The 27,100-nt window shown below is 35.1% G+C and overlaps 1 protein-coding gene and 1 long non-coding RNA gene across 9 annotated transcripts in view; one reads left to right on the top strand and one right to left on the bottom strand.

Annotated features, from left to right (window-relative positions):
• The window catches only part of LOC138715366 (uncharacterized), a 70,212-nt gene extending 62,677 nt beyond the window's left edge, over positions 1–7,535 (bottom strand). Inside the window, exons 1-2 of one of the 2 annotated variants that reach the window (XR_011336262.1) lie at positions 7,423–7,535; positions 6,384–6,638 (exon numbers count right to left, since the gene is read on the bottom strand). This is a non-coding gene — a long non-coding RNA (uncharacterized lncRNA). Of the gene's footprint in view, positions 1–6,383; positions 6,639–7,382 lie in introns of both variants that reach the window. The other variant, XR_011336263.1, reaches the window with a different exon arrangement.
• LOC138715365 (tubulin polyglutamylase complex subunit 2-like) overlaps positions 1–27,100 on the top strand; it is a 117,106-nt gene that overhangs the window by 65,132 nt on the left and 24,874 nt on the right. For 3 of the 7 annotated variants that reach the window (XR_011336260.1, XR_011336258.1, XR_011336259.1), the window contains one exon: positions 16,888–17,110. Coding sequence is in view for 3 of the 7 variants with exons in the window: in XM_069848208.1 (XP_069704309.1) it covers positions 11,963–12,547 (585 nt within the window). In the remaining 4 variants the exon portion in view is untranslated. Of the gene's footprint in view, positions 1–2,817; positions 4,674–11,914; positions 12,624–16,887; positions 17,111–27,100 lie in introns of those variants that run through there. The other 4 variants (XM_069848208.1, XM_069848207.1, XM_069848209.1 and 1 more) reach the window with 2 other exon arrangements.

Raw genomic sequence — 27,100 nt, 5'->3', positions numbered from 1 at the left:
ACACAAAAACACACAAAACACAACATAAACTTAAGAACACAAGAAATACATCACACTAACATATGAAAACAAAAATACAAACAAGATCGCATCCTCATTCACAAAACAGAAATACAACATAGCATACAGAACAGAAAACACACTACAAAGACATCTCAACACACAAACACATACAAATAAATACAACCACACAGGTGTATACAAACTCACATGCAATAGTTACGACAGTTTCTACATTGGACAGACAGGCAGATCATTCCAAACTCGATACAAAGAACACATTAAAGCAATAACCAGAGGACACAATACATCTACATATGCCGAACACATAACTAATGCTAACCACACATACAATAACATAAATACAGACATGGAAATCCTACACATACAACCCAAAAACCAAAAACTCAACACACTAGAACAATATGAAATATACAAACACACTAAAACACACCCTAATCAAATTCTCAACACACAGATCAATTTCAGAACACACACTATTTGATACAACTCTTCATCACACGAACGCACCCACACAACAGGCAGCGAAGTTGAGATAGCGCCGAGATCCAGTAGGCTCTGAGGATGGTGTCAAGTAGCACCGAAACAGCTGTAAGCCACACATGCTTACATAATTAACACGAGTAAGATCGCCATTTAATCAATTATTTAAATACAAGTTTATTGCATGAAATATATTAAACTTTATAATTGCACTGTAAATAGCCTACGTGTGTGTGTGTTTTTTTTTAATTTCTTATACAGCATGCCCCATTACAAAGTAATATTATATGCATTATATTCTTATTATACTTAGAATTTGTCTCTTAATTTACGTATACGTATTATCTTTCGATTTATAGAGAATTTTCTTACTTATGGTCAACAGGCTTTAAGTTTAATGTGCTTTGCCGTGTTCTGTTCCTTCGTTCTAATATGTACTCTGTGCAATGTTGTACTATATCTCCGTTGTAATTTTACCAAGTTTCTTATATGTATCTAGCACTATAGTTCCATTATTAATACAGATTAGCTTTATTACTTCATACTAATGATGCACTCATTTCTAAATTCTATTGAAGCACTACATTCCTATTGCTGATAACTTTGTTGTTTTCCTATGACCTACTTATGATTAACTTTCCCTTGATCCATTATTTACTATACTTCGTCCTATTTCTATTATAAATTCTTATTTTATGAGTTTAATAGCAATTTCCTTCTTCCTAGAATCTATTATTTACATAGGTCATCATCATCAGTTAGCGCTACAACCCGGGGTGGGTTTTGGCCTCCTTAACAACAGCCTTCCATCTTACTCTGTCCTTTACCATGTTAGTCCATCCTCTCACTCCCATAATTTTAAGATCTTTGGATACCCCATCCATCCACCTTAACTTTGGTCTACCCTTTCTCCTCCTGTTATATAGTCTACCCTTTAACATTTTAATAGGAGTGCGTGTTTCAGGCATACTGTTTACATGTCCCAGCCATCTCAGTGTTTGAGCTTTCATAAATTTTACAACATCTTGACCTCCTATCAGGTTAAGAAGTTCATTGTTGGAGCGTATTCTCCATCCTTGATGATCATTGACTGGGCCAAAGATTCTATGCAGAATCTTCCGTTCAAAACTTCGTAAGGAGTTCTCTTCTTTCTTTGTAAATGTCCATGTCTCTGAACCAAAGGTAACTACAGGACGAACTAATGTTTTATAAACTTTAATCTTTGTCATCCTCGATAACAACTGATTTTTAAACAGTGGAAGATTAGCGTAATAAGCCCAATTTCCAGCCTGTATTCTGTCGTTGACACAACCACTCACATCACAGTTATTATTAATAATAACTCCAAGGTATCTGAATTGGGATACACCTTCAAATGTACTCATGGATGGCAATATTTATTGACATAGGTCTCATTTCTATTTACAACACTTGTCTTGAGTTTGCTATCCATTCAGTCATTCTTAGAGACTAATATTTTCCTTCACAGTTCCATTTTGTCAGAGGCACACAGCTCAATCAGAAGGCAGTGTGTGTGTGTGTCTAAAGGAATAGAGGAGAAATAATTCTTAACAATAAGAGACATACTGTAAACTGTATAAAAGCTAATTTCATTGTCAGTGATTTTCAGTACGGTATCCAATATGTTACAAGTGTTAATAGCAGGCTCATAGTATTAAATGTTTGACATCATTAGGCCCAGTATTTTGTAAGGAGAAGGTGTTGCAGGAATAGTTGATGGAGATGCAATGTGTAATGAATAACTTTCAGTATAGTGACTATAACATTATATGAGTGGTGTTATAAGTTTATTAAGGAATGTAGGAACAGGATATATTTTACATCTTGATTACACAACGTTTAACACTATCACTTCGGAATATGTATGATAGGACTTTCTTGTGTTAAATTCTAACCTACCTTGTTTACATGTTTCGACCTATTTATGGGTCATCCTCAGAACTGGTCGTTGTTGGTCTTGGCGCCTCTTGTTTTGTTTCCTGTGAGGGTGTGTTCATGTGGTATAATGCAGAGTCAAAGAGTGTGTGTGTTCTGAAATTGAGTTGTGTGTTGAGAATTTCGTTGGGATGTGTTTTCGTGTGTCTGTATATTTCATATTGTTCTAGTGTGTTTAGTTTCTGGCTTTTTGGTTGGATGTGTAGTATTTCCATGTCTGTGTTGATGTCTCTGTGGGCGTGGTTAGCATTTGTGATGTGTTCTGCATATGTCGAGGTGTTTTGTAATTTTGTTATGGCTGTGATGTGTTCTTTGTAACGTGTTTGAAATGATCTGCCTGTCTGTCCTATGTTGCAGGTGTTACATTTGAGTTTGTATATGTTTGTGTGGCTGTAATCCTCACAGGAAAGAAAACAAGAAGCGCCAAGACCAACAACGACCAGTTCTGAGGATCACCCATAAATAGGTCGAAACATGTAAACAAGGTACGTTAGAATTTAACACAAGAAAGTCTTATCATATATATATTCCGAAGGATATATTTATTTGGGAAGAAAATCATTACCAGACAACATCAGGATTAGGATTTACGTTTACAAGTGACGAGTGATGGAACACATGACAGTCAGTTTTGGGACATATTTTAAATTGTAGATACTTTTTTGGAAAACATAGTTGATTTATTTTCTTTGTTACAAAGTGTCAGCAGCCATAGTGGAGGAAATTTGTTGAGTGGTATGAAGAGTTCCCTGTTGTGTAAATCACATGGAATTAGAATAAGTTGTAATTTTAGGACCGGACTCGTGTTTACAAATTGAAACATGTTCAGCTATAGTGCTATAAAAGCTGTTTGCAGCACTGTGAGTATGTCTGCTTTTTCAAGACCATGGAGTTGAAGTGAGTATTATGAGAGAAAACAAAGCACAGGCATATGGTGCTCGTTACATTGCACGGACATTTATGTGCAAGACTAGCAACAATATTGCAATGAACTAAAAGTAATCAAAATGCAATATATGCATTCTACAGCAATATTATGATGTGATGCGAGAAAATAATGGGTAACTCATTCCAGTCTGCCTAACCATTTCAGCGGCACTTCTATAATACCACAGTTAGTTGCGAAGCTCAATACTTAATAAATATGCCTACATAGATAGTTGCTGACCACCAGGATCGCTACTATCGCCTCAGCACAGACCCTTTCCTGAGAGATGATAATGTATGTTCGGGTTTTCTATTTCAGTGTATGGAGCTCAGTGAAATATTATAACTTTATTGCGTACCATTGCTAAGTTTTATTTAGTGTAATGTGTCCATAAGTTCCGTTTACATCTTATTGCATAATCTGTCGCAGAAATAATTACAAAGCTGTGTTATTTTAATGTGAAGAGAATTTTACATGTTAACATAATCTATTCGCATCAACATTTTAAGTTTAAAATGGAAGCTATTTTGAGGTTTAATAAAAACGAATTTATATTGTGATTTTAATTTAGCACATCTACCTTCCTTAATTGTAGATAGAAAATTTACCATACCACTCCTATGAAATTAGTGTATGTACGATTGTTACTTCGTCTCTTAGGAAATAGATTAATACAATAATTCAGTACGTACTCGACTGTAGTATTAAAATACAGACAAATTGAATGTGCGTCATATCATACATGACATTATGCTTAATTATAATGTATAATTGCGAATATAGGAATATAAATAATAACCTATAATTTCCATATGACATAACATAGGCCTACATATGTAATGGCAGAGCATTGGAGACTTTGTAAATCTAGTTGCTCTAGTAATAGCGCTGTGAGGTTACCGTATTTTAATATAGTCAAGTGTCCGAAGGCCAATAAGGCAGCACTCATAAAGCGGTGGAACTAGCGCTGAGGTAGTTACTGCAATTTCTGAAGTGAAAATCGTTGAATTTATAAGAGATTTTTTGTGGAGGTGCAGGTATTCGTATAAGCAAGACATAATAAAAGCCAAAACTAACCAAACCTAACTTGTCACAGATCCATATATGCAAGGAATATGAGTACAAAGGAACTACCTCTGCTCTAGTTTAGTTTAGCCTACTAACATAGTACATTAATCAGACTTCAGATTGGAGTACTGTAAGAAACGAATAAATACAACTGAAATAGAGACAAATTGCATTTACAAGTTATCACTTTATGCTTAATTATAATGTATAAATGCGAATATTGAAGTATTGGTACAATAAACATAACCTATAGTTTCAACATATCTAAATATCCGTGCGGTGCAACTGAAAATCATTGAATCGTGCATAAATGAATGCACAAGAATTTCGCAATATTTAATCCAAATAAAGTCAGGTATTACACATACGAACAACGTAATTTTCACACCAAAAATAATATTACAGCTTAACTTGCAAGTGAATTGTATCTGAAGTGTCTCATAATCATTGTTTTAAATTTATTAATGCAATTACACTACATTTTATAGAAATATATGTTACTCTTTATGCATTGCAACTAATTTATATGGTTGAAACGCCACCCTCCGTGATCAGGTTAAGCGAGTCACATGGTCTGCCTATATTAAATCACGATGGCAGTGACACAGTCTATTGTTCCTAGTACTCACAGCGCTCCAAGCGGCTAGCAACTATCGCGAGAAATGCAAAAAATCATCCCAAGCTTCGCAACCATATATACTACACTGTGTATAAATACATAACAGTACTAACAATATGTGTTCAATGATTTGGACTTCTCATGTTCAGTCATTGTTGGAAATGGACCCCCCTCCACACATACACACACACACACACACACACACACACACACACACACACACACACACACACATACATACACCTGACATCTTCTGATCAACAACACTCTGAAGTTCTAATCTTTCACAAGTCTCATCTAATTTTTATAGTTTAAAAATACTACGTTTTCTGTTTGATTTTGGATTGTTCACTGAGGCTGTTTCTTTCAGTGAGTTTTGAAATTATTTGGACAGAAGGAACAGGTGTGTTTGGAAACTTTGTACGGAGTTTACGTCTAGTTTTCTTGGTGGGCATTAAAATACATAATAATCACTACACTTTAGGGATGAAGACTTTTGTAACTCGACTTGTGACTACAGTAAATGCCATATGGTGACTGAGGATCTACCCGCACCTCTAACAGCCTGTGCATTGCAGACTGTCAGTAACCCGCCATTTTCTTGGTTCATGTTATAATGTCTCTGTATAATATTTTTTGTATTGGCAAAGAAAGTTGATAGGTAATATGAAGGAAAGAAAATGTTGATTTAAATTAATTTCTTAATGAAATGTTTACTTCGAGTACACTATGCACAGTTAAAGAGTTTAATTTGTTATGTATCCCATTATGCGACAATAGTTCATACTGTGATGAAATGTTTTAATTACAAAAGAAAGCTCTTAAGCTGTGTTTCCACTTTTGCAACTGTGAGGAATGATGAGAGGCAAACAACAGTTGCCAGTTAAAATGTCGTTTAGACTTTTGCAACTGCGCAGGAAGAATGAGAGGGAAACAAGAGTTGCCTGTTAGGCAGATATGTGCAAGGCGATAGGCAGGAATAAAATGTGTGTGCATAATCCTGGGGCAAGTATGTGCGACTGTTCCACTCCGTGACCGGGAGACATTGGCAACTACCTGCTTCTTCAGCAGCTGAGTTCAGGTATTGCATAGGAGCTGCTGTTTTCATTGTGAATATTTGTATAGTTCCGGTGGAGTTCGATTAGTTTATGGAATATTTTTATAAACCTGTTGACAACAATATGACATTTTGAAGTGTATTAGATACCAGTGAATGCTGGACATGATTTTGGCCACGTTAAAACGCTAGCATAATAATAGCCAATGAATGACTTATTTATTGGTCATAAGCTCGTAATGAATACTCACTGAATATCAGAGATGTAAGTTATGTATGTATTATTCGACCAAGACCAGTGGAGTCCTGCAGCCCAGAACGTCACTTGTACTTCTGCATTCGTATAGCGTCGTTGCGATAGTTCACATTACGCCCGCGTCTCCACTCGCTTCGGTAGAGTAATATTTTCTCACGTATTTTCAACAGTAGAGGCTGTTGTGAGGAATCCATTGTTGAGATGCTGGAAATGAGGCGAATGCTGTAGCGGAGTTGTAGAATCGTATAATCTGTAAATTGTAAATAAAATTATTCAACTAAAATCACTGTTTCAGCGATTTATTCGTTGCTTGTTGTGGGAAATAAACTAACTCGTCATGTCAGAAAGAAATGAAATTGCCTGCTATTTTTCGTACAGTAAAATGATATACTTGGTAGCGTTCACGAATCTGATTGATTAAACCAAAGGAATATAAATTTGATATACTGTAGTTTAAAGACGCAGAATAGGAAGCATGACTCAGTTAATTAATAATGCCTCTACCTAGGATAGTTCGCGAATCAGACATAAATATCAACATCGCACTGCCATTAATATCTGAAAAAGACTCATATCACTTGATTTATAACTATAAAAGTATTTAATTTTTAATAACAAACGTAAGATTTGTAGCTTTTAGTAGCATAGGTATATGTGTAGCCGTTACTCAGAAAATTAAAGAAATGGAGATTTAATGTAAGTTATTCTCTACGTTTGGAAGTTTCCTAGTGCCCGGTACTCGTCACATAAGCTGTGCAGTCAGCTATTGTTGCTATCATAAAAGATGTATATTTTCCCTGGACCAAAAATATATTACAAACTGACTAGAATCACATCTAATAACAAACTATTAAAATTCTTTTCAGAAGGGAGCCACTGTGTAAACATAACAACGAGTACCGGGTACATAGTTCATTTATATAACCTCAAAAGGTTTCATTTTCATATCATCAATAATCAATGTGTATCATTAGTGACAAATATACACAATTACCTGTAATATTTCATTTTTAATGAAAATAATGTCAACAAACCTTCTTCAGTTTTACACAACAGAGAATCAGATCCGTAAATTTTATCCATGATAAACATTCGTATTAAGTTTCTGAAGTTTCTAGCAGTGTTGCCAACACGATTCTTACAAATCCGCTGTGAAGTCGTGCAGAAACCGCTAAATTGGTATATTGTCAACTCTAGGTGTCAACGTAAAATTATATTATTTTGCTGCTGTGAGCGCTAAAAATACCCGCTATATCCATATATCAGCAATACAAATTTCATAAAATTTACCTGCTAAACTAGCGCCGAAAAATGTTAGATCTAGGGGAAAAACCGCTGAATTAGCAACACTGGTTTTTAGTAACCAATATAGAGACAAATGAAGATCGAATAATTTCGAGGGAAAAATTGTTCCGGGGCCGGGATCGAACCCGGGATCTTTGGTTAAACGTAGCAACGCTCTCCCAACTGAGCTACCCGGGAACTCTACCCGATACCAATCCAATTTTTCCCTCTATATCCACAGATCTCAAAGTGGGCTGACAACCGTCATGCAACCAACATTGAGTGCACACTAACTCTGTGTGATTTAAATTGTGGTTTTCTGTTATGCACAGTGACGTGTATTATGCAAATCAAGCTTTCAGGAATAACTCCCTGTAAAGTTAATTTGAATAATTTCGAGGGAAAAATTTAAGTCACACAGAGTTAGTGTGCACTCAATGTTGGTTGCTTGACGGTTGTCAGCCCACTTTGAGGTCTGTGGATATAGAGGGAAAAATTGGATCGGTATCGGGTAGAGTTCCCGGGTAGCTCAGTTGGGAGAGCGTTGGTACGTTTAACCAAAGGTCCCGGGTTCGATACCCGGCCCCGGAACACTTTTTCCCTCGAAATTATTCAAATTAACTTTACAGGGAGTTATTCCTGAAAGCTTGATTTGCAAATGAAGATCGACCTATATGTGAGAGAATCTGTTGGCGATTCTGAAGTCGTGATCTTCATGATATTGTTTATTTTAGTGTTTGTCTTTTTTTCTTTTTTTTTTTGCTGTTATTTATACTCGCTTTAACATCTCTGGTCATATCGCGAGAGTATTTGTCTTATGCTGAATAACTATTAGTACTCAAAACTGACGACAGATGGATTTTGGAAAATAGAAAAATTATGTAGGAAAATTGACGTTTCACTGAAAACTACTATTTTCCGAAAATCTTTGGATTACAAGCTTTAAAATGTGGAGTCATTCATTAAAATCCGTCCAGCCATTTTCCTGTAATTTCATATACCGGTATATAGAAAGAACAATATCTTAATTTGTCAAATATATGTCACTCATAACATTATTCTTTATGTCAAATAATGACTTCTCGCCAAATTATATTTTACGTTTTTATTTCTCTTTATAAAATAAAAAAATAATATAATTAATATGATCTTAATTTGTGATTTATTCAAAATTCTCAAGTCATATTTTAAAAACCGGGTATGACATAAGCGGGCATACAGCGGTCAAGGGATAAAAAAAGCCTTTCAATATAAATTAAATTACATACATATATACCGATTCTTGGTACGATCGATAGAGAGATAAATTATGGCTCACGATGACACCCCAATGGGTTCAGTCTGGGAACAAGATAATTCCTTATTTATCGTCAGTTGTCTCTGAATTTCAAGTGAAAGCACACATAGACACGAAATTACGTGTCATTTACGTCAGCTGACGCCGATGAATAAGATAAGTCACTTGAAATGTAACGGTCCCCGATAGGCAGATATTAAATGTAAGACCTGTAGAACATTGAGCCAACCCTTAGTGGGCGTATAGATAGGACTTGAAGACAATGCTAATTCATTTAAATCTTGTGTGACTCTAACCTATATATATATATGTTCGTTTGGTCTTACTTTCATTCATTCATTCATTCATTTTTTCATTCATTTATTTTATTCCATAGATCTTACATGAGCAATGAAGCTTTAAGATGTGGAACATGTCAACATTTTACAATATTACAATTACAATTTTTACAAATTTTTATAGTTTTACAATTTAGTAATTTTCTACAATTTTTACAATGTTGTACAATTTTTTTACATTTTGGCGAGATGTAGTGAGATGAAATGAGGTCCGAGGATTCGCCAAAATATTACCCGGCATTTGCCTTTTCGGTGGGGGAAACCTCGGAAAAACCCAACCAGGTAATCAAATCAAAGGGGGTAATCAACTCAAAGGTGTTGATGCCAAGGACTCGCCATAGACCATCCGGCTTCAGTCCCACGGCTGTGGAAAACCTCGGAAGAAACCAAAGTCCAAAGGGGGATCCAACCCAAGCCCGAACGCAGCTCCGGAACAGCAGCCCAGCGAGTCTGCCGACTGAGCTACATCGATGGCTCTACTAAAAGTATACAATACATAGCCAATCAGATTATTAAATTTACAAACGCAAACGATCATTCATAAGTTGAGCTATATTATAATACAAAACAATTTAATTAAATTTAAGGTATAAACAATTCAACCAGTTGTGATATACAGAAATTGATAATACATATCATGCAAACTACTTCAAATTACAAACACAAACAATTTATCAGTAGACCTATATAGATTACTATTCAATTTAAAGCATATACAATTCATCGGCCAAAACTATACAAATATATACAATACAAAGTAGCATACTTTCATTAAGCTATACAAATTTGTGCAATTAATATCAAGTAGATTAATTCAATTTATAATCATAAACAATTCATCAGTTGAGCTATACATATTACCATTCAATTTACAGTAGGTCTATATACAATTCATCAGTAGAGCTACACAGACTAGTAATCATTTTAAGAACATATACAATTCATCAGCCAAACTATACAAACATATACAATCAAATTAGTTCAATTTACAAACTTATTTTCGTTAAGCTATACAATTCATATGAAGTAGATTAATTCAATTTATAAGCTTAAACAATTCATCAGTTGACGTATACAGTACATACAATTCATCAGTTATGCTAAACAAAAAATACAATACATAGTAAACAGATTAAGTCAATATAAAAACATATTGTAGTTGACCTATATAAAATTGTACATGTCATTTAAGTAGAATAATTCAATTCACAAGCATAAACAATTCATCACTTGTGTAGAAGTATGAGTATGTAGAAATTTGGTTAATTCTTTTCTGAACCTTTTCTCGTTGTTCTTCAAATCTTTAAGATAATTAGGCAGTGCATTGAAGACTGTTATACATGAATAGCGAACTCCTCTTTTAAAACAGCTTAGACTAACAGAGGGTAGATGAAGATCTGATTTATGTCTTGTATTAAAATGATGAATGTCTTGATTAGTACTGAATTTATCTTGTTTATAGTTTGGCTTTTTCTATTATTTTATTTGTATTTCTGGTGGTGTGGAAGAGAAGATCTAATGGCCTTAACTAAGTACGTCAGAATAAATAAATAAATAAATAAATATATATATATATATATATATATATATATATATATAAATTAATTAAAAACAGTTTATCGTAAGGCACATGATGAAATGTTTTCTTTTCGGTGTCTGATCTGCACCTGTATTATATTGAGTTGACCCTGGCAGACATTTGGCAAAGAAGTAAAGATTCAACTTTATGGTCGAGAAAACTTAGTAAAGACAATTCGTTTTGGTTGTCTATAGTTGAGTTTCCGAGATTTCTGTAACAACCAGTTTAATTAAAAATAGAAGCAAAAAGGAAAACCCAGACAATGCTTGGTGCTTTCAGCTAGTACAGCATAAAAATCACATTACTTTGTTTTATAAAATAAAATGAATTACTATATTAAAGAGCGACATTTTATAGATAAAAGAAAAAGTAATGGCATTTCATCAACATCCTCTAGGAATCCAGAATGGACACTATTTTCGTTGATATCAATGAATTTTCCAAATGTAAGGTTCGAAAATTGGAATGCAATATTAAGTATGAACATTAGTTTTAAAAGTAATTAGGCCTACTAGGGAACTAGACTTTATTCCAATTAACAAATGTCGAATTAACCTACTTCTATTGTGTTATTAGGCCTATTTGAAAAAGTTTCGACTGCTACAGAGGTTTGTAGTTTATATTTTCTATCAGTACATTACCGTAATTACTATACGACTGAAATAATGTAGTATGATAAAAGAACGTGAAATTTCAATTGCCTACTTTCACTTGTTCCAGAGAAAATGGGGGCATATAAAAATAAAACGTATTTTTTTTTTTTAATTTTGTAAAAAAAATTACTTTTTGGGATGCGAGGAGACTTGAACCTGCGAAGTTGTGTTTATAGAATTTTAGAATTTAATAACAACACACCTTAGTCAACTGAGCTAAACAGACACGATGATTCATTATGTTTTAATAACAACACGCCTTAGTCAACTGAGCTAAACAGACACGATGATTAATTACGTTTTAATAACAACACGCCTTAGTCAACTAAGCTAAACAGACACAATGATTAATTACGTTTTAATATTTCTCTTAAGTTTACAGAAGTAAAATGTGAAATTATTTTAATCACATTAGTCCCGTGAATGCTTCTAAATAATCCACAAGGCGAGGTGCTCCCCATCGGCAACATGCAGATCAACTCTATGTCTGAGTTACGACGGCTGGCCGACGTCGAGAGCATGGGCGATGCGGAATGCCCCACGCTGCTGGACATCGAGATCTGCAGCGAGCAGGACGACCCCAGGCAGCGCCCCAACTTCGGCATCAAGTGCAAGATCTTCGAACTGGACGCTTGCCAAGGCATCGGAAAGGTGTGTCTGGTGTACATTCACAAGAGCGAGTGCAAATCCGATCTAAAACGAGAGGACCCCAAGATCTGGCTGCTGGACAGAAGTTTCGAGTGGCACTACTTGGCTGCAGACTTCACGCAGTACTTCCGCATGATGCTGGTACACCAGGGTCTCCGCCAGTGGCAGTTCAAATTCACGCCCATGGACCTAACACCGTGGGCTGAGCAAATGTTCGTGTTGATCGCACCGCATCTGCTCCAATCTGATGTGAATAACCCACTGGACTGGTGTGACATGCCGTATAACCACCTCGACCCTGCGATCTTAATTGAACTAATTTATTTCCAATTAATTCAATTAATTTTAAATTACTCTTAATTTATTGCAATGTAATCTATTTTGATTAATTAATTTTATACAGAAAAAAAATTGTAAACAGTGTAAGAACTAAAATTAAAATTATTTAATACTGATTAAATATATATATATATATAATTGAGAACTTATTTTCAACATATTTTCTTTCATAAAACAAAATTTTTTGTTATGGTCATGGATAAAATTACGTATGATACTTGTGAGCATGATCTTCATTGCCTCGTGATTAAATCTTTCCACTCGCGCAATAAAGATACACTTACCTTACAAGTACCATAAATAACTGTTTTTTAAACCAAATACAGAGATGAACACGTAGGAAGAACTATGATTTCTAAGCTGCACAGCCAGCAACATTAAGATTCATCTTCTGACTATTGTGAAAATGCAACCAACATAGTATAGAATGAAGTTTGAGCTACAAAATTAATAAAAGAAGAGGAAGAAGATCTCTAAGCCAATAAGTTTTGAAATTAATATTCTCGCAAAAAGTAAAGATTTGTGATTTCTATACTCATAAAATAATATCTAGTAACATGAATGCAATACATAACTGCATCATAAAATAATATAAGTTATATAAATTTATTTAGAAAACTTAAGAATACGTTTTAAATATAAAATATGAAAACGACAATATTTAAATTCCCTTGCGACTATTTAAAATCAGGTCGAAAGTTCTCAACCTAAGTACTATCCATTTTCTTGTCTACAGCTTCTACCCACTGACGTCAGTTCCATATTTTCATTCTCTATGTAATTCGCATTCATCGCTCAACGTTTAACAATACCGTCTTCAACAATGTAAATAACATATTGAACAGCCATTATGAGTTTTGATTTCAATGAAAGTAAGCAAAGATGCCGTTTTATGAAGAGTAAGTGAATTAAGGAGCTCTGTTCGATTCCCATGGGACAACCAGGATGAACTTCTTCCCACTGAGGTAAGTTTTCTAAGTTATATTACAATTCCTGTTTGAAAACTGCAACAATAAGTAGGGAATAAAAGCATTTATGTTTTGTAGCGTCAATGACGATTCTAGAAATAAAATATGTGTATATTGGAGACATAATTAAGCCTCGATTGGACAGGCACATTTAAAACACTACCGAAATCGTGACGCAATTTAGAAATTACTGAGGACAATGAGGTTTTATGGATTTAATACATTACATTGTTTTATGACCATCCTTATCAATAAATACGAACAAAATAAATCGTATAATGCAGTGCTTCTGAAAGTGTGGAATTCGGTGAATAATAAATTATATTTAAATACGGTACTATTTTAAATTTGGAGAACAGGCCTACAGCAAAGTGTATACTAAGTCACGAAAATACGATCAGTAAAGACATGAAACATAATCAATATAATCGTAAAATTACAAAATAAATATTAATAATTATTATATTTCATTTTATTAATATTATTAATACTATTAAAGATCTAGAAAGAAACATAATATTAATCAGTTTCATATCTGGATTCTCTGGGTATTTATCTAAGAAAACAAATTACTGAAATAGGCTAAATGCAGAAGCAGAAATGAGGCTACAGTGTTCCGTCGTAAAACCAGGTAATTATAAAAAAATTGTAGCCTTTAAAGGAACATATTCATCCCACCGAACAGAATAATTAAGATTATTAAGTGTTAAGCACACGAACGCCATTTCGTAATTTCATTTAAGAAACAAGCCAAACGAATTATCTTTGCACCAAAACGGATGCTCCCTGGACCAAATTATCGTATTTTATAATAAAATTGTTTGAATGCAACAGAAACTAGAAGTCTTGCTAAAGATGTTATTGCTAAAGCACTACGAAATGGCGTTCCTGTGCTTATCAACTAATTCTAACAGTAATGAAACTTCGAAATCCTCTCATACCACGCATAGGACCGTTATCTGATTTGTGTTGCGTTAATTCATGGTCAAGTGAAAGTGAGAAATGTATTCATATTACAAAGGATATCACTTTTTAGAAAGAAAGTGAGTCAAAATTTGCTACATTCTAGGAGAGCAAAGAAACTTATTTTCATGAATAGGTTAAATACGAGTGTACCAGTCCAGTACTATGAATATTAACTTGATGTTAGAGATACAGAGGAAGGTTTGACTAAGTTCCTTTCTTCGCAAATCAATATTTCATGGAAGTATTAATCATTTCATCACAAAAAATGCAAATTTTGACTTAGGTCCTTTGTAAAATGTGCGATTGAAATATCCAGGTGGTACATATTAATTACAGGGTAAGGTACACATATTTTATCACCTAATTACATATTTGGGTGAGCCGCAGAAATGTGTACCTAAAATAAATATTTTCCTCATAAAATACAGGGCTACTACAAAAGAATCAAACTGCTATATTTTCCAAACTAATACCCGTACAACCAGAAGTGATACATCAACAGAACCGTACACGCAACACATTTATTCCCACACTCTATAAATGTTCTATGTGTGCTACATTATTGATGCGCTCCCTCAGCTGTACCAGTGTTTGTGGCAGTGGAGGTACATAAACGCGGTCCTTACTGAATTGATTTTTGATGTGCGTACAATTCTTTGTCTTTGTATGTATGTATGTATGTATGTATGTATGTATGTATGTATGTATGTATGTATGTATGTATTTTTGTATATCAGCATGCTCCATTACATTGGAGTAATACTACATGCTTTACATAAAATATTACAATAATTAGTTACATAATTTATGACATGAGAACAAGATATTTACAATTTTGATTGAGATCTTGAAATTCTTATAGATACAAGTGTTGCCTAATTATACTTCTTCTATTTTAGGTTACCATCATTGTTAATATTATTTCTAATTTCAATTACTGTTACATTTTGCCAAATTCTATGGATTTTATAAATTTTCTGAAGCTTTTAAGGTATGTTGTTGTGAACTGATCAAAAGGTGGAGGCCAGGTTTGACCTGTGCGCATTATATTATCTCGTAGAATTCTTCTTTCTTTTATCAGTGTGGCACATCTTAATATTATATGGTTGACTGTCTGTTCTTCTTTTAGTCTGCAAGGGAACGTTGGAGTTGGAATAATCTTGAATCTGTGAAGGTAAGATCTTGTGAAGCCATGACCTGTCACAATAGAAGTAAATTCTGCCCCAACAGGTAAATTTATCTTCAATCTGTCTTTAATTGATGGGAAGAATGATTTCGTTATTGCTCCTTTGGTTGAGATAGTCCACTGCTCTTGCCATTTTCTTAAGGTCTTTTCTCTTTCTTCTGTTACTATGGTATCTCTCGGTATTTTGTTATAAGCTATTTCCCCTTCATCTTCTATGGTGGCTTGTTTGGCAAGACGGTCAGCTATCTCATTCCCTAATATTCCAACATGGGCCTTCACCCACCTAAAGAGCACTGTCCATTGCTGTCTCTCCAATTTTTTCACTTCTTTATTTATATTTTCAATTATTGGATTATGTTTATTTTTGTTCTGTAAAGTGTCCAGTGTCACTTTGCTGTCTGTGTTAACTATTGCAATTTTCTCTATTTCTTCTGTTATTTCTACATTCTCAATATGTTGTAGTGCCTTCAAGATTGCTATTTGTTCTGCCTGATTGTTAGAACATTTTTCATGCAGTTTGTATTTGGATCGGTGGATGACCATGTCGTTTTGGATTATGACTGCAGCAGCTCCAACTTTTCCTCCGATTTTACTTCCATCCGTGTATATATCTATTTTGTTTGCTGTATCCTCCATAGGCGCTCTTATGAGTGGTTCTTCAGCTGGGTGTGGCCAGTGAATCACTTCCAGAGATGTATGTATGTATGTATGCATGCATGCATGTGTGTATGTTGTGATGGAAAGAAAAGGTGATGATAAACCGTGGAAAATAGTCGGAATGCAAACCGAAGCTAACTTCGGAATTGCATTACCTTGTATGGCGTAGATATCTCCGTAGGCTACATCTTTATTTAAAACTTCCTTTCTTTCAATACCGTATCATTTTTTCTCGAAAAAGGTCACTCTAACAATGAATTAACTACATCATTATTTCTCGCATCTGTTTCTCTTTATATTTTCCCGAAACACATAACAACATTAGACCACATTCTCTACTGTATTACGAAGTACAATAATACAACACCCTCGCTCAAGTCATAAACTGTGACATACATTCAACAACACTATTTTTACAACGTCCATAAACATCACTGTTTAACATGCACTGCTTATACACACACGTAATATCACTTTATGTTCACTTATTAGCAAGTTTCTGTCTGCCATCTTGGCTCCTCGAAGTACAATAGTACTTGCCTGTTAAACAGTGGGAATTTTTATGTTTTTTATTGTCTATTTAGGAAGACAAGTCACCACTGCTATACCCACCCTATTCCAACCTTGAGACTGGTCCATGGATGGGAGGAGTGAAAGCTGACCAGGCCACGGATCCCAGACGAATTGTGCCTCAGCTACAACGTTTCAAGCGCAACCTGAAAACCCGAGAAAACATACGAAGCCAACCAGAAGCCAGACCCGGCACGAGCGATCCTGGCTTCAGGAACAAATCTTACTGCAAGACAGGTCTATATACATCACAAAGTATTCAAATACTTCTAATGCGATATATGCTTCATTCAAATAACTGATATATTATACAAAAACACAAAATTTGATTTCAGTTAAGTCAAGTGACTGAGGCTTGGCCTCACTTGCCTCAATCAGACGCCACTGCTCATAACATTATTCTTTATGTTAAACAATGACTTCTCGCGACATTATACTGTACGTTTTTCTTTCTGTATTCTCCTTGCATTCCCCCTATTCCCCTTCTACCTCACGTGTTCTCGTGTCCCCCCTGTTCTTCGCATATCCCCCGTATTCTCCCCGTATTCCCTTGTTCTTTTTGTATTCCCCTTATTCTCCTTTGCATCCCCACTACTCTCCTTGTATCTCACGTGTTCTCGTGTCCCCTCTGTTCTCCGCATGTCCTCGTATTCTCCTAATTTTTCTTCTGTTCTTCCTGTAACCCCCTTGTTAACTTCGTATTCCTCTTCCTCTCCTTAAATTCCCATGTTCTCCTTGTATTTCCCTTGTTCTCCTTGGATTCCCCATGTTGTCCTTGTATCCAGGTTGCTCTCCATTTATTCCGTTTTCTCCCTGCATTCTTCTTGTTCTTCTTGTATTTACCTCGTCCTCCTTGTATTCTCCTTGTTCGTTCTGCTTATATTCACCTTGTTCTCCTTTCATTCTCATGATTTTCCTTGTATTCCAATTGTTCTCCTTATATTCTCCTTGTTCTCGTTGCATTGTCCTTGTTCTCATTGTATTCCCCTTCAGCTATTCCAGGTTCCGTACGGGACACTTTAGATAGCAACTTTGAAAATATGTTGTTGTTGTCTAGTGCCTTGCATTTGGCAATGAAGCCATTAGCAGTCGTGCTTTCCAATACTTTTGAACTGTAGTTTCTTCTGATCTTAATGCTTCACAGGTCTTCAAGTGGTCTTCATTCATTTCTGCTGGATTGTTACACAGGACACATATGGATGAAGCTGAGATACCTATTCTGTAGAGATGACTTGCTAGACAGTCATGATTTGTCAATAGTCTGAAGGCTGCAACTGCTGTTTTCCTTGGTCTCTGGGGGATTATATCTGGGTTGGAAAGTAGTGTAATCCATTTTTTGTCTTTAGCATTTGATTCTATTTCTTGTAGGTATGAATAAGAACATTTTGTAGTGATCAAGCGTTTTATTGAGGAATATGAGAAATTAAATTTAGATTTTTGTTTTATTGTTGTGCCTTTCTTGGCAAGTGTGTTTGCGGTTTCATCCCCCATGACTCCACAGTGTGCTGGAATCCATTGGAGATGGACAATCTTATTAACTTTTTGGAAAAAAGGAAAAATGTGTACATGTAACTCCAGCTCCAGTAAGGTATCTAGTATTGATCGTTTCCAGTACTAGAAGTTTTTGTATTTCTTTTGGTGTGTCTGATTTACTTATTTCCTCTGTTACATGAAAGCCACAACATACATGAGTATGAGTCCTAAAGATAAATATTCCGGAGTTAAAACTTTGAAAATATAATTGTCTATAAAATTTATGTCTTTGGTAAAATATGCTCAGTGATACATGAATAATTTTGTTAAAGTGTGAAGGATCCTCTCCCTGAAAACAGAATAGTTTATTGAACTTTATTTTCTAAGAAATCTTATATATAAAAGTCAATGTGGCTATGTATGTATGTATATTTGTATGTATTGGAGTGGGAATGGCAAGTTGTAGCCGATTTAAGTGAACACCATATTTTAACGTTTTGGTGGCTACTTCATTCACACACAACCCCCAGAATGTCTGGAGGACCACACCTGCTGTTGGTCGACGGGTCCACTGGAACTAGCTGGGAGATCTTGTTTATCACCAGCTTTCCCTCCTTAAGCCACTGAAGGACGATTTTAGTGCCATAGCAGGTCAGCACTAGGAACAGCAAAGTAGAAAGAGGAGGAAGGAAAGGGAAATGAACCCATAGGCCTCGAATGCTCTAATGCCGTCGGGGTCAAAGAAAGTAAGAGTCAGTCAGAGGGCTGGATAGGAAAGGGTAAAGAGGGAATTAGTTATTGAATAGAGGAAAATTATACCAAATTCAGTCATTAACTCATCAAGCTGACCAGTGCTAATTGATGAGTAGCCCCTCCCTTTAGTTCAGCTTGTAAAATTATGCTTACTAACAGCTGCACCACGGGAAGGTAGGGATGGGACATTGGGTATTTGTCCAGGTTGGTTCCTTAAAGCCTTCAATGGGAAGGATTAATGGCTCTCCCCCCTGTATCCGACAGATACCAAATATATGAAATATACAGACACACAAACACACACCCCAATGAAATAATCAACACACAACTCAATTTCAGAACACACACACTCTTTGACTCCAAGGTCCGTGGAGAGTCAGTCGCTGTCGCTCTCACAGGTCCCTTCATAACAGCGTTTAAAGGGACAGTCAAGAGGGTTGTAAATCTGTGACGTCACCATGGGAACACTATATTCATTTTCAATCCTCGGCTTGCACTTTCTAGCGATAACCAAGTGATTTAAACATCTATATTTATATATCTGTTAGGGTCACATACACACTGGAGGAGTAAAGGCTTAGGGATATAACTCCCACTACAATATCTCATTTTTGTTTAATTCAGTGATGGTTTACTTTCCAAATTCTTAGCAATATAAAAACTATTATGAATGCTTAACTGTACTTGCTTTTATATCTCTAACCTTTGTAGAATATTTCAGTCCAATTTAAAAGAAAGTTATTAACGAATACGCATTGTACAATAGTTTATTTTACACTTCAATTTCTGTTTCCGAGCCTCAAAATATTAGTTAGGCCTGTATTAAAGTAGTATTCAGTAAATAAAAACTACTCATGTGAACGACAGAATTTACATTACGCATGCAAAACATATTACATTTCCCTTAATAACACTGGAGTAGAGTGTGCACTAAAACTAATCAATAATAATTAATTTTATACAGGATCGCTAAATAAATATTTTGTCAATTAACCCATTTCAGTGAAGTGATTGAGGAAGGATTTCAATACCAACGGGGAATGAAAATATCCCAATTTTAACACTGATTTTACAAATAGAATAATTTATTTTAAGAATGTTTCACAAAATTTGAACCGACTCACCTAGTCTTGTGAAGAACGCGATGTCCTGTTTCCTTCTATTTAGGTAACGAATTCCAAAAGATGTCCATGCTCTACTAAATAACTTCAATAATTCCGGATCTTCATTTAGAAGCTTTTTCCTCAAAAGTCTAAATAAACAGCCTATTATATTCTTTTTTCTTTTGACTGATTTTTTATGAAATTTTCTGAACATAATTTTACACTCTTCAATAAAATTGTTGCCATCCACTGAGAAGAGGGATAAACCAGCCCACCACGTGAAACGATCTCTATCCGTCCAGGAGTTTGTTGACTGGAATTAGCATCCGAAACTGCACTTTTGTTGTTATATTTTCTAGGAATATAACCAGCAACATATCTGAGTGTTTCTATTTCTTTCCTTTTCATTAGATCTGTAATGTCAATTCTATCATCATTATCTACCTCTAATAAGTTTATTTCCTCAGGGATTTAGTTCACGCTTTCATGAGAAATGTCCACGAGATCCTGAAAAACTTGCTTTGTTATTATTACTACACCTGAATCTTCTACTGGGGCACTTGTAGGTGGGGAAGGCGACATCCTAATATTAATAGGCGCAAGCGATTTTTCACTTCGACGGGCAGAGGGTTATTATAAAGAGTCCTATCCCACGAATTTGGAAAAACAGGTTTTCCAGGGCATCCTGATTGAGTTTCCTAGTCATTATATAATCAATTCCTTTTTCTTTTAAATCTCTATAGACCTATAACACTTTCAAGCTCTTACTAGAGGTAAGGAAGCCATTCTGAAAAGGTAGAAGAGTATTTTTGCTTCTGACTCTCAGTTCTTTTATTGTTTCCTCCATTCTATCTAATATCTCTACTTGTTCCTTGTGGTTAATCCCGAAGACACATTTCAGTTTATTGTGTATAGGATCTTTCGGAATTCCCGAGTTCATTACATCTGTGAAGTCATTTATGAGTTGAAAAAATTCATCTACTTCTTCACATTCGGGTATAAAATATTTAATCAGAGCAGCAGTGTAATGTGAAAAAAATTCCATGGCAGGTGCAACTCTTTGGCTATCATTCTCTTGCACAGTAATGTGACCCCAATGTAATTTCGGGAAAAGTTGCAACTCCGAAGAATTGGATTTAATAATCCGTCCAATTACATTTTTTTCTACTACATTGCCATTTGTCATTCAATTGAAACCCACTGTTAATAAAATTGTTCCTTAACAACTTAATCAGGTGGGGCAAATCTGCAAAAAACCCAAATATTTTTGTCTCAAGTAGGATTTGAAAAGCAGGTTTGATTTACATTTATTTGTAACTTATTCCACAGTCTTCCATTGCCGCCACCCAGATCAGAAACAATTGCAATTGCTCTGAAACAAGCCGCTTCAATTTCTGATATAATTTCGAACAGTAGCTCTCTGTTCATTGTTTTATCGAAATCATAATAGATGGGCTGCTTCCACTCACCTGTCAATCCTTGGATCATTACAATTTTAAGCATTTCTGTGAGGACCCTCACGATCCTAACAAATGACACCATTAACATTCATCTCATCAAACAGTAACATTGATAACTTATCAATTTCACTCAAAGACAACCCCTGTTCTTTTAAATTTTCAGTAACGGTGTAAGAATACGAGGAGAAAAGGGCAATTTTTTTGTCCAACGCTGCAGGGTAGCAACCCTTGGTAGAGCAATTCCCACCTGTGATCTCAAATGATTGTAAGGCTAATGCAGGGATCATGCCTTGTTCTTCCCATCTTTGCTTCCTTTTCTCGCTAATAAGCATTTTTATTTGCCCTGGAGTGAACACTTTAACTAATAAATGTTTTACTTTTCCATTTACTAAGTGATTTAATCACTTTCTTTGTCAAATTATGTTTCTAATTTAGACTCTAACTTTTCAATGTCTAATTTAAGTTTTTCATTTTCTTTACTTACCTCTTCATTTTCTTTTTTTGAGATTTAGCTCTTCATTTTCTAATGAACAGACGAAATATAACACACCCAATGGATCATCCCGATGCACTATTGTCTTTGCATCTAATTATTGTTCACTTGCCTCAGACAAAACCTTTTTCTGCAAGCTCTCTCTTCTACACGTTTACTTCCAGCACTGTTTATCTCACTGTTTTTCACATAGCACATTCGTAAAATCAGCGACGGTTGGGCATTTAATTTCATTGTTTTCTTTGCTGGTATGTTCAAAAGCTCGGCATTCAAATCACGCTCATAGAAATCAAATGTGAAATGTTCGGAACAACTACGCACAGTTTCAAGATTAAATGTATCCTTTCGGTAACACTTAATCTCCAAATATTTCGCAGCTTTGGATCAGAGGGAAACGTATGATAAATAACTCGAGCCTTTAATTTTCCTGCTACAATTCTGACACTCGCTCACCACACAATTTGGCATTTTTCATGCTATGATAGTAACAATATAGGCCTATTATAAACATCACACTAGCAAGGTCTATACCAAAATCACAAACACACTCCACGTTTTCTAAATTCCAGTAAATACTAATAAAGGCAGCACAATCCAAGGGGATGAGAGTGGAGTGTGTTCCCGTGGTGACATCACAGATTTACAGTGCCTTCACTTTCTCTTTAAAGGCTGTTATGAAGGAACCTGTGAGAGCGATAGCGACAGACCGTCCACGGTCCTTGCTTTGACTCCATATTACACCACACAAACACACCTCACATGAAACAAAACAAGAGGCGCCAAGACCAACAACGACCAGTTCTGAGGATGACTCATAATAGGTCGAAACATGTAAACCAGGTACGATAGAATTTAACACAAGAAAGTCATATAATACATATTCCGAAGTGATACAGTGTTAAAAGTTGTGTGATATATAAACGAAGACATACTAGTATAGTAGACATTCGAACTTTCAGGGGGGCAGACTGTAATTCTGACCATTATTTGGTAATTGGAGAATTAAGAGAAAGACTATCAGTAGCCAAGCTAGTAGAGCAACAAGCTAATATTAGTAGATTCAATATTCTGAAATTAAAGTACGAGCAAACTAAGCAACGTTATCACGTCGAAATTTCAAATAGATTTGCTGCTTAAGCAACTTCCTACGAAGTTGAGGAAGAGTTAGATGTTACTAGCATATGGGAGAATATCCAAGATAATATCAAAATTGCAGCTGAGCAGAGCATAGGTTATTATGAAACTAAGAAAAAGAAACCATGATTTCATTAAGACTGTGTTTATATACATATTTTGAATCAGTTATTTATGAAAGGCCATTTGTCCAAAAACATGTTTTTATGGGAAAATAAAGAAAACTGTTTATTGAAAATACTAAATATTTTTGAAATCTCAAAACATGATATGTTATACTACAAGGTAAAGGGAACATGTTAAGAAAATTTTCAGTTTACTATCATCAAAATTGTCAAGCATACAGCTTTTTGAAAAGGCTGGATAAAGGGCCTTTCTTAAATAAACACATTTCCTCCATTCTTCAATGAAACATTTATAAGAGTAAACATGAGATGTAGGCCTGTGTTTCCTTTGCTCTTCCCCCTTTCCCTTCTGTGTTCTTTCCCTTGCCTTTTACTTTGCTTTCTTGGGTATGAAGATGTGAGAATGCGAAACAATTCTCCGGGAATGTATGACAAAAGCGATTTCATATCACAAACCTTGTCCTTTGTAATTTGGTTGACAATTAGTGTAAGCCTTTTGGTTTGGCAAAACTATTTCTGCTCCAAATGCATATAGAAAGCGCTTGGTTTTTTGTCCTTCGATGTAAGGTAATGCCTCTACGTATCCCTTTCTTCCTTTTGTCCAGATGAACTCGTGATATGTTGCTATTGCAAAGACTTCTCTATTCCCTTTCTTAGAATTCTTCAATCTGTGAACTTGACTTTCTTCCGATACGGGAGATCAATTATACATAGTGGAGCAACAGCTTTGAAAATCCAAGATGTCTTCAGTTCTAACAAATCTAATACGAAATTTGTGACTTGGATTTGCAATAATTTCTGTCACATCTCTGACTGTATAATGTCTATCCATTTTGTTTAGGCTGCGCTTCACCGTACCAAAATCCCTGTCATTTGGCTGGTATGAATGCCCACGTATTGATAGTCTGTACACAACTATTGAAAAGTGACCCATATCGGCAAAACATGGCATCATTTTTGTTTTGTCCTGCTGCATTATCACTGTAAATATACAGCTCATTGATGTTGCTTGACACCTCTTTCCTCATATATGTGAGCTAGAAAGAGCACATTTCACTACTCCCTTTCCTTGCAATGCCTTCATGATATACAAAGAAGTAGGCCTCACCAGAGTTAACATTGTGAATAGAAAAATACATGCAGTGTCAGCGGCTAAGTAAAACACCTGCTGGATTGGAATATGAGCCAGAGATATACTCTGCATATAATCAATGGTTAAACATAGAACGTAGTCTTTATCTTTGCAATATTCCTTCATTTGCTTCAGTGATGCATAAAATTTATTGCTCCTCCTTTTGTGAACGATTAGTTCAGCTTCTGCCACTCTCTTAACAGTTTCATTAAGAGTAGGACTTTTAACACGGACCTAAAGCTCCTAGAATTCACAACATGTATCTATCTGCGGTTTACCAAACCTGTAGTCAAAATGCTCTTTAAAAATGTTATAGTAAAAGTCATATTTTACAGAACAATCTGGATATTTCTCCTTAAAAAGGGTATGCATTTTTTAATGTCTAACTTTGCATCAAGGTAGTGTACTTCCTTGGAAGAGTAATGACTTGTTTTGAAGGGAAAACTTGCAATGTGATCTTTTACTTGCATCACTGTTGTGATTGGAATAATCTTCTGGTTCTGTTGTTTGCCTCTGTTGTCCTCTGTTGTCCAATAAAATGAGTTTTTGTAACCTCCTTACCATCTTCTCACCAACAGCTAACAGACTCATGAATGCTTTCCTACATACTTCGAATTTCCGTTCACGAACCACTACCAACCCAAGTTTATTTATGAAAGGTCTTTACTCCAGGACATTGGGCCATTCGTAAATAAACACTTATTACGAAACCCCGTATTACACACACAACAATAATTTCTACAGAATCAAAACATCATGTAAACGAACGAACATTGAACATTACTTTTTCCTAAGGGAGGATTTAGTAGCAGTTTGGTATTTTTTACAGTCTCTGGTAACAATCAGTGAAGCAAATTGTTTCTCAGTTTCATCTTTTGTGAGAATATTATTGTAATCCTGAATGAGTTTGACTTCTCTTTCTGCAACGTCTTTCACAACAACTATCTTCTAAAGTTTTTCAATTCCACTTTTGTAAACAGGATCATCCTTCCAAGTTGAAGGGTCTTTGTCGAGGAAATCGGTGCTGGTAGAAAATCTCGTGAAGAAAATTTTAGTACTAGGAGTTACAAAAGATGATAACTCGATATTTGTAAAGGAAGAAAAATAATTTTGTTGCAGAATGTAGCTTTTCAGTTTATTTTCTTCTCCTTTCTCTTCTTCACCTTCATCTGCTTCCAGTATAACTTGAGCCATATTTGCTTTAACTGCTGTTGGAACATAGTCATCAAAAAGGATAAAGCCACAGTTTCGGGAACTAAGTACCAGAGATGGTTGGAAAATTTATTTGCAGCAGCCTTACTGATTTCTGGATCAATATCCTGATAATTTATCAGTTCATGCATGAATAAGAAATCATGATAAGGCACTTTAATTGCTTCTGACAGAAACCAGGCTCGAACATAGCCTACACTCGAGCAAGAAAAATACATATTCTTCTTGTTATGTTTTATTTAACGACACTCGGAACTGCAGAGGTTATATCAGCGTCGCTGGATGTGCCGGAATTTTGTCCAGCAGGAGTTTTACATGCCAGTAAATCTTCTGACATGAGCCTGTTGCATTTAAGCACACTTAAATGCCATCGACCTGGCCCGGGATCGAATCCACAACCTTGGGCATAGCAGCCCAGCGTTATACCAACTCACCAAGCAGGTCGACTCATATTCTTCTTAAAAGAGTTCTTCTCCTTAATGGGGTAACTGAAATTGATCTTGAAACAAGTATATCTTGAATGCAAAAATTGCTTTTGCCATTCACCTAGCATGAATTCCAGCTCCTAGTATATGAAACGATATCCCATTCATTGGAATGCTGCCAAGAAAAATCATCGTTAAAAATTCGTATCCTCTTCATTTTTCATCTGTTCCAAAGCATCTGAATGAGCTATGTCATAGAGATCGTCCATAATTTCCACAAAAATATCTCTTCTTTCTTTTTCCTTGCCTGCAGTTCTATTCAAATATTTCTATAAACCCTTTAATTCATCACAGAGTTTGAATAACTTATGAACACAGTGGTCACTTTTTCTAGTAGGGATTCGTGCTTTTTGCCAAAAAATGAAAACTTCTTGAATCACCAATGCTACACATTCCTTTGTTGTAAGATTTACAACTTGTACATTGTAGAAGAAAATGCTTAAAATTTGCCGGTTTGAACGTAGTTTGGCTCCAATGATTTGATTGAAGATGTAGCCAACACGAGAGATATAAAAGTATTGTCTTAACTTGTGTGACGAACACCTGAAGAGGTTGATGCCATTTTACAACTCTAGGAAAAAAACGTCTTGAAAGTCACTTTACACGAGCAGTCAGCAGGTCAGCACAGACAGTTCTGAATCAATAAGTGAACAATTATTCATCAAAGACAAGATCATGTTTAGTTACAAAATAAGTGAATAAAGCAAATACAGTAATAATAATAATAATAATAATAATAATAATAATAATAATAATAATAATAATAACAATAACAACAACAACAATAATAATAATAATAATAATAATAATAATAATAATAATAATAATAATAATAATAATAATAATAATATAGCTTT

The sequence above is a fragment of the Periplaneta americana genome, chromosome 15 (genome assembly GCF_040183065.1).
Source record: "Periplaneta americana isolate PAMFEO1 chromosome 15, P.americana_PAMFEO1_priV1, whole genome shotgun sequence".
Taxonomy (NCBI): domain Eukaryota; kingdom Metazoa; phylum Arthropoda; class Insecta; order Blattodea; family Blattidae; genus Periplaneta; species Periplaneta americana.
Note: the sequence above shows the minus strand (reverse complement) of the source record. Positions and strands in the feature narration are given on the sequence as shown.